General features: G+C 26.7%; 1 protein-coding gene across 1 annotated transcript; it reads right to left on the reverse strand.

The window, feature by feature from the left end:
• Positions 1-287: 287 nt before the first annotated feature.
• LOC113553974 lies at positions 288-8,454 on the reverse strand. The gene is made up of 8 exons (XM_026957587.1): positions 8,252-8,454; positions 6,549-6,685; positions 6,157-6,421; positions 5,550-5,761; positions 5,032-5,293; positions 4,636-4,883; positions 4,423-4,566; positions 288-529 (listed from the first exon to the last, which is right to left on the reverse strand). Exons 1-8 carry the CDS (start codon positions 8,259-8,261, stop codon positions 446-448), a joined length of 1,362 nt encoding a protein of 453 aa, XP_026813388.1. The 5' UTR covers positions 8,262-8,454; the 3' UTR covers positions 288-445.
• Positions 8,455-10,226: the final 1,772 nt, after the last annotated feature.

Genomic DNA, 10,226 nt, shown 5'->3' on the forward strand with positions numbered 1-10,226 from the left:
TATTATAGTATTTATTATTATCACGTTTTAAGTACATATTTTCGTATACTTTTACGTTCCTTTACTTTATACTCATTTTCGAAAAATATTATTAGTATTAGCCGATTTGCCAAGCACATACCACGTCACACTTGCTATAAAAATATATTCTATACATTTTTTATACAATTCAAGATAGGCGAGGAGAGTGGTCCGGGCATGAGACACAACGACTGGTTTGCTATTATAATAATGTCTGTATATTTTATTCAATGATTGTACCTTGTACAGAATAAGAATAATTAAGATATAATGTTAATGCCGTATATTTAATGTTTTCAAAAAATTGTAAATAATGTAAGTATAAATAAAGCGTTAAAAAAATTCTTAAGTTCCAATAAATTCAACATGATGCCGTTCTTCAAATCTTTAATACTTCTTTCATCTTTGGTTAATTTTGATAGCTTTAAGCCACCAACACTTCATAATCATTCAGAGGTACTTCTTCACCGCCAAACGGTACATAACAAACACTGTGACTAGGTTGAACCTGTAACATAATCAAATTATATTAAAAGTTTGAATTACCTATATATCCAAATGGCTTACAATAGGTATTTATAAATGTACTAAAAGGTACCTATCAATAAATTATCAGTGTTTTAAATAATACATTTAATTTAAAATAGGTACAAATAAAATTACTTTAAAAAGGATATTTAAAAAATAATACTTTATAAAATGTATCATATGGTTTATTTGTATATCACTATATCAGTACATCAGGTTAATTATAATAATAATAAAATATAGCAGAATTATAGTGTCTATTGCTAATCAAAATATACAGCATCTGTAGTTAAATATATTGGATAAAAATCCTTTTAAATTTAATGGACTAAAAATAGGAAGGTATTCAATATTTTTACAGAATTATGAATCACATAAAATATAAACTAGATTAGATAACAATGATCAAAGAAAAACATTTATAACTAAATTAGAAATTAATTTTAAAGATGGTACACATTTATTTAAAATACTCAGTTGTATAGTGACTGACAATTGTAATAGTTTATGTTAAAATCAATTTTTATGTATTTATTTAATAATACAATACATTTTGTAAACAAACGATAACATTTTATTTTCAATATAATTTAGCGTGATAAATTTGTTCACCACCTATAAGCAAAACCTTAAAATGGTGGTAAAAACTTATTGTGATAAATATATAATTCACTATTAGTTGATAGTTAGACATATGTACATGTATTTTTATGTAATTTATACAATTTTATTTTAAACAATTAAAACTAGTAATAAGAGTGGATATCATGAAAAGTGGTACATTGCATTTAATTTTCATGGATAATTCACATCTAAGATTGGTTATATTATGCAGGCTTAGTGACTAGTAATGTTAATTTAGCAACAAATCGAGTCATTGTTTCTTTCAACATAAAATACATTAGTTTGACTTAGGAACATCAAAAATATTTATTCAAAATAATATTACAACAATTTTAATTTAAAAACACAAATACAAACTACTAACTAATTAATAATAAACAAAGTATATTTTATTATAGTTAAAAATAGGGTATACACAAGAAGACTAAGTATTGAAGTACTGATCTCGTTTTGCACCTCCGTGGGACAATCCTAAGGATTCCATAAGATGTATGTGATAATTGAGAAAATTATTTTATATTATATTTGGGTTATTAATATTATTATTTTATATTATTTTAAAAAAGAGGGTATTTGAAAAAAATGTATAGAGGGTTTTGCAACATATCAATCAACTTTGTTTTCTTTTGTGTATGTCAATATGTATACATGTAATTTTAATTAGTGACTATATTTATTTCATTACAGCCATGTTTTATGGAAGCTATTTTAAGTAATCTTAATTAAACAATATTCACCAAAAAAAAATATCATAATATATCATTATATACAACACTGATAAGTAGATTTGAAAATTTAAAAAGTAAAATACAATATAAAATTTAATAGACTGCAAAAATTAAATGAAGTAGTTATTCATTTAAAAAAAAAAAAAGTTGTTTTCAAAATCTTCTTTTAAATGTTTAATATAAAATAAAATAGGAAACACATTAATAATCATCATAAAAAATAATAAATGATAAAATGTTATAAATAATTTAAAAACTGTGAATAAGTTAACAACAAAGCTTCCCAATAAAGTAACTTTAATTTTAAATAAGCCCAATTATATGAAAACATATATTTTGTATTAATTATTTGTGTTATTTATGTATACTTATTAAAATATATATGAAGATAATGTTTATGTAGTATTAAAAAAGAATCAAAAATTAATGAATTCCCAACTGTCTTTTTTTTTTTCTTGAGAAACTGTGTCAACTTTTAAACCATCTTTTAAACGGTTTTGATTGATTACGGCCATAAAATCTTCACGAACAATTTGAGATATATAATCTCGTATTTGTCCTCTTAATTTGATCTGTGCATCAGTCGTACGCAAATTTCTGATTTCCATAGCTACATAAGCACCAAAAATATCATGGTCATCATTTTCTTTTTTCATTTTATTTATTTTCTGTGATTTTATATCATCCTGTGATTCTATATTATCCTGTGGTTTTATATTATCCTGATTCTCCTAGAAATATTATATACAATTTATTACATACTTGTTATTCTTGTGGATGATTAGTAAGACTTACATAAATAATACATATAATGGAAAATATACTAAATTACCTACTATAATTTTTTATAATTATATTTAATATCAAATAAAATTGAAATATGAAGCAGAGAAGGGATGATGAACAAAGTATATCCATTATTATAGGAAATGGATTTTTAATTATATAATTTAGATATTGAACCATGAAATAGATAAGTGGTTAATCAACAACTTACTTAGTACTAAGACTATGTTTAATTTCTTTCTAAATAAATCAATAGATTTTACTAATAAATTTATATTATAAAAACACATTTAAGAGTTAATTAAAAAATATATACACAATACTGTACAAAAAAATATTGTTATTAATAGATAAATTCTCATTTAGACATATTTAGTATTTACCAAACTTGAAATGAAATTGAGATTTCTATCAAAAAATAATAAGTATTCTTGGTTAACTATTTAATATATTAAATTAGATAGTTAAAAACTGTTTTAAGATTCTAAGCGGAGCGATAAATGCATCGATTTTACAATGATATGAGTACTTGTGTATATTTTCAACTTTGAGAGTAATTTTGAATACATATAAAAATAAGTAATTAAATACATTTTCCACTTATATGTTTATATAATGATGAAATTATTTTTCATATTATTACTAGCAATAAAAATATATATTTATTGTTAGAATATTAGTAAGGTAATATCATTGATATTACTTTTAAATTTTAATCAATGTTATTATGAAAAATAAAGAATGTCAATTATCTGAGATATTAATATTATTCAATTAAAATTACATTTAGATGTACTAAATTAATCCAAATCATTGACACGCTATTGTACTTAATATTATATAAATTATTATACTTATTTAAATATTAAAATATTAATATATTAATATTATTGTTAATAATTAAAATAATAAAATATTATTTATATACCTACTGTGTTGTGTATTGAAATACAGTAATAAAATCACTCATTTTAAACACTTTAGAATTTAGTTCACGGATATGAAAAAATAACATAATAATTAACTTACCTATTAAGTTAATTAAATTTTTTGAATTACTAGTTAATATATATAATATGTATATTAAGAAAAAGCACATAAAAACATAATCACTAAAAAGGTATAATATTGTCCATAAACATTAATTACAAATGACGGACGTTGTTGCATTTTTTACTGCTCTTATTTATTTGCTTACTAGGTTATTTTTGGTGAAACTTTCTAGTTAAATACAAAAATGTAGTGCAATTGTTGAAATACGATTTCAATTTTGCACATGTATAATGTATTCTTAGTACATTTTTCTAGATTTAAAACTATGTTTAACATTTACTGAAAACTTATTTTTAACATTATAATATATTATTGCTATAAATTCTTTAGCTATAGCAAATAAATAATTATAATAAGACTATTAGGAAAAAAAAACTAAATTATTTTTGATAATAACAATTAAAAAATTATAGTTAGGCTAAAATGTATTGCACTAGATAAAAAAAAAAACTGATAATTTATTAAATGATTATTGTCATTGTCATTGTTATTATTATTATTTTTTTTTGTAAAGATTTAAAATAAAATATCATGAGATTTTAAAGTACAGTTTTGGAATAATTATTTATGTAATTAGTTAGATATATGTTATATAGTAATAACATTTAAACCTTATTTTTCAGTCAATCTGCCATAGTTTAGCTATATATGTATGAATCAATTAATATAATGACACCTTTACCTTTCCAACAGTTAAAGAACCATTAAGTTCACCACGTCCAACAAATAATGGTTCACCATCTTCTGTATGACCCGAAGATAATGCTCCTACAGGAATTTCTCCATTGTTGGCTTTCACCCATGTACCATTACAGTTGCAAAGTACCTAAATAAAAAATAATGTTAGAAAATGTCTAAAACATATATTGATTGAAAATTAATAATGTCTTCTAACTTCATAGTTTTCTTTAGGATTTTCAACACCACCCCAAGGTATATAGACAACACCGTGTGAGGGAACAAGTTTACCAGGAATCAGAGCACCATTATGTTCAGCTCTGGCAACATATAGTTGTTCATTGGTAGCATCAAAACCACCAGGTAAAGCATTTGGTGGTATTTGCCCATTACTAGCATGAACCCAATGAACTGGACCAGAAGAAACTCCATCGATGTTCCAACCAGGTGTAGCTGCAGGCGGAGCTAAAAAATAGAGTTTAATGTATGATATTAAAATGAATAAATTACTGTTTATAAACATAATATTATACACATTACACACAAATATATTATATAATTATATTAAAAATATACTAATCACAATAAAAATATACACGGGGGCATTCCTAACCTTTTCCTTTTAAAGGTTTTGGTTTTGGGGTAGCAACTATTTGGCTTTTAAATTGAACATCTGCTGCACCATGAATGTGCCAATTACCAACAGCCCCCCAACAAGTGCGAACTCCATAATGAGAAATAATAAATGGATTTGAATCTTTCCATTCAAATAGTTTAGTTTTTTCACTAAACACTTCATAAACACCATCTCTCCAAAATATGACAAATTTCTTTGGAGTGTCTTTACATAGAAGTTGAGGAGTGTCAACGTGCACCTTTAAACACATCAATCATTTTATACATTTAAATATTTAATACATTTCTTCTATTATCAAGATCATACACAAATAAAACACGATTGCCACAATAAGTTAATAAGAGTTAATCAGAATTACAATTTGAAAAAATGTTAAATTTATTATTAAAGATATAACAATAAGTAAAATGAATTTTTGTATCGTTAAGTTGTCAAATCAAGCAAGAGCATCAGAGGAGTTAAATTGAAAGCACAAAAATAATATAATTTAAAACCTTATCTGGTGTTTGTTTGTTGTAACGAATGGCAGATGCTGTATTCTTCCAGCCACCAAGTAATACCTCTATCATAGGTTCAGATTCTTTATTTTTAGTTGCTAAGACAATATGTGCATCATTGGCACTATCTACCGAAAAACTTATTGATCCATGAAATATAGCTCTAAATATGAACTCCTTGCTATCTTCAGTGTTTATGTAAATATTATCTATATGAATTCAATTTTAAAAATAAAGTTTAAAGCTAAATTATGTGAAGTTAAACACTCAAATAACCAAAAAATAAAATTACAATATTTTAAATATTACGAGTACTAGAATACTCCTAAATAAATATTACTTTAAACAGCCCAACACCATTCTTTAATACTAGGATTACCTATATACTAAAATTTATAATCCTTATTTAATCTTTTTTAAATCTTTATTATTAAAACACTTATGTTTAATTTTTAAAATTTTGATATATCTTTTTTCCATTATTATTTTTTACTATATTTATTTAATATATTATGTATAATAGGCACTATTTAAAAATAAATAAATAATTTATTTATGATTTAACTAATATTGATTAATATTATTTGATGATATACAAACAAACCTTCAATAGTCCATACACCTGTAGCTCCCCATCCACTACGAACACCATAAAACAACACATTTAAAGATTCTTCATCTTGCCATGACATAAATGGTTTTTCTTCTCCTTGTTTTCCTACACCAATAAAACCACCTCCCCATTTGATCCAAAATCCTCTGGCTTCACCACCATTTAATATTTTTGGAGTATCAACAATAACCTTGTCTGGCTCTTCATTGTTTTTGCGTATAGAAGATTTTGTATTACCCCAACCACCAAGGAATATCTGATTAAAATATAAACAATAATATGTATTTAATATTTTTAAACATAACGACATTTTTTAAAAATTAAATAAAAAAAATATTAACCTAATAAACTTAAAATTTTAAGTATGTAACAAATATAGATACCTCATATTTAGGCGGCTTGTTATCTGCAGTAGCAGTTAATGCAATATGAGCATCGTTTGATGCTTTGACAGTAAAATGTAAGGAGCCAAAATTCAAAGGATTGAATTTATATTCTTGGCTATCAACTGTTGTTATTTCTATAACATAAAACACAAATGAACCATTAAGTCTAATAAATTAATTGTATGATCATAAAAGGTCTATTAAAGTACCTACTTTATTTAATTATTTTTTATCATACATCCAAGATAAAGACCTACTGTGATCAATGGGTATAGAAGAATACAGGTTAAGATTTTTTCTATGTCGCTTGTTAAAAAAGGAGAAATAATAAAATGTTGGTATAGTTTTTTTTTAAATATTTATAAATTTTAACATAAATATTTTATGCTAATAATAAATAAATAATTTTTTTTTGTATATGTATTGGTTTTATGAACTAGATCATATCCTATATTAATGTTATTATTGAGCATTTACATTACATGCAAACTTGTCTTTTCGCTATTCAACTCTTTTTTTTTAAATGCATTTTATCATGCTTCACTAAGTGTTTAACTGCTAATACTTATATTTACTAGCTTTACACATATCTTTAAAAAATTTAATTTATGATATTCTTTAAGAATATTAAGTTCTAAGAACCTAATCATAATCCATATTCATACAATTGACAATTGCATGGAAATAAAGATGAGCTAATATTACTTAAATTTGTATTCTTTTGTGCGAAGAAAAAAAATGAAAATTTATTAGACTCCATAAAATACATAATACATAATGTAGGTATGTGTATAATTGATAGTCTGTGGACTATTAATACCGAATAGACTATGTACAAAAAACAATTCTTAATACACTTATTATGAAAATAGTCAATAATATTATAATTAGTTCTGTTCTAAACACTTAACTATTAAAAAAAAAAACTATACAACTTTATTGTATAACAATAAAAAACAGAGTATTGTTTTAGGTATGTAAATAATAACTAAAAATTAATAACCATGTTTATGTCTGAGTAATCAATACCATACCTGTGGAAAGTGGAAACAATAAAATTTGTTACACAATAAATATGTATATTAGGATAAGTAACTACGTTTTCTAATAATCAAAATAATATTTATACTAATATTATGTTTACTAGTAATAATTTATAGCAGGTATATAGTTACGAGATTTAATAATTATAATTATTATTATTAATAATGCGATATACATTATATACATATATATATATATATATATATACCTATTTAAACATATAATTTATACACAACCCATAGGCCTCGAGCGATAAAAAAAAGATAATTTGAACGAAATTGTCTTAATACCTCGTTAGCTGAGCAAGTAATCTCGAGCGGTATTAAAACTACAATATTAGGATATATATTAATAAATTACAACTATTCGAGTAGGTACGTCGGCGAAACAAAAATAGACCGGTCACTTGTAAGGATAAATCGCCAACGAGTCTACTGTCGTCTACAATCTACATATCACAATAACAATTATTAAAGTCCTAAACGTTCGAGAGAATTTTATAACATTTTTATTGTTGCATTATAAATTACACGATATTACGCGACCATATGTGGTGGTGTTGCATATTATTATTTTCTTAGCAGTGCCGCAGTGGGTATGAGAATATGGTGACATGACAAATTTAACTATTTTTAATAGAGTGACGTGTTGCTTACCAGTAGCCATTATTATTATCGTGTCGGACGTACTGTTGCGCTATTTTCTTTAGGATTTTCGTTGACCAAAACTCAGACGGACGGCGACAGACGATGACTCGATACGCTGACACGGAGGACAGTGACTCGACTGCCGGACCGCTGTGACCGGCGTAGCACAACACCGGTGTAGCGGAGTACACCGCGGCCCCAGCCACCCAAGTCGGCTACAGCACACCGGTACGGTGTACACTACACTCGGGCAGCGCCGCCGTGGGCAGACCAGTGTTAAGGTTGTGTCGTCGTCACTGCGCACGAACCCCTTCCACGCCTCGCACGGCCGACAGACCGGAACGATCGGTGTGCCGAGAGGGTATACCCCCACGGCCGACGGACGACGACTCATCATAACCGACCGGCCAACGCAAGGAAAGCTGCTGCGGAACATTTCGCTATAGTGTAAAATAAAAATCGGCCTTGAAATTATTTACGGTTATTCATCTTCCGTACGGCGACATTAGCACCAGCTCGACGAGCTGTGAACGTGAACCGTGTCCGTTGTCCTCTCGCTCACACAAAAAAAAATATTAATAATAATGTATTTCGCTATGGTCTGTAGCTGCTTCGAGGTAACTCATCGCAACGTTCAACCACTGTTCCTTTTTACGCGTTTACCGCATGTATTGACGATTTATTTTAAATTCTGACATTCTGTATTAGAAAAACATACGAAATGTTCGCGGATTCGCGATTTTTTAATCATAAATACAAAATATATCATACATATCAAGTACATTGAAAATGTTGTTAAAAAGTCGAAAATTTCATAATTCTATAAATAATCCCATAAGACCAAAGATATTTTAAAAATTATTGTAACATGTCTAAAATGTCTAGAAATTATGATTTATTTTGTCAAAAGCTGCAAGTTTCCTAATTACTTTGGAAACTATAAAGAATTTTTACTTCTGATACAATTTTCTACTACAATTCAACCTCGTAGATGAAAATAATTTATTAAAATTTCAAAATATTTATACTTATTTTAGGCTCAGATAAAAATTTGTTTAAAACTTGAATTTACTTTGAATTAACAAGTCTGAAGTGTTTAAATTTAAAAAATGTATCATGTTTTTACTAAAAAATGATTCACAATAATTTCATGATTTTTATTTATTTTGAACAAATTTCGAATTATGATCGAATAATCAGAATATATTCTGATGTAGACTGGCTTGAAGGTGCTCACGCTAAGTCTGTAAAATAACGTCTGTCGACTAGGAGTCTTCTTCAGGGTCCCCTTATATAGAAGGTTTTACCCGATTTACTTCTCGTTTCCCTTCTGGGTCAACGAATTTGCACGAACATGCACGTGCGATAGTCGTATGACGTCCGGATGATGCTCTGCTCACGCACAAGCTTTTCATCCGCAACCGTTTCACTAGTATTTCCCAGAAATGTTATTCCATCGTCGTTTCCGATTATAGGCCTACAATTCATTGCGGTTATGACATTATCATACGTGGATGTTGTTTGTCTATTTCCTAGTTCAGGTGGCGTGACTTCCTTTTTATAATCGTTTATTTTTTTTTGGCCTAATGCGTTGCCGTCCCGGTACGATAGCTACTGTGTTAAATGTTTAGTTTTACGTCGTAGTATCCTAATTGCGTGTAATGGTATTATAATATATCAGTGATCAGTATCTTAATACTCATGCCTATACGTCGCAGTATCCTATTATGTATTATATTATTAGTATAGGATATCAGAATACGTAGCAGTATATACGTTTTTTATATTTTTGTTCCACGAGTGAGATTAATACCTATAACTATTTAATACGATTTTATTAAAACCACAAACAAAAATGTCAGAAACTATTTTATAGTTATTTATAATTGACCAAATAAAAATGTTGACATCAAATTGTTCGTTAATAAATATGTTGGATTTTGAGCAATATATATATGAATTGACAGTGTCCATTGCCCCATTG

Source organism: Rhopalosiphum maidis, chromosome 2, assembly GCF_003676215.2.
Source record: "Rhopalosiphum maidis isolate BTI-1 chromosome 2, ASM367621v3, whole genome shotgun sequence".
Lineage (NCBI taxonomy): Eukaryota > Metazoa > Arthropoda > Insecta > Hemiptera > Aphididae > Rhopalosiphum > Rhopalosiphum maidis.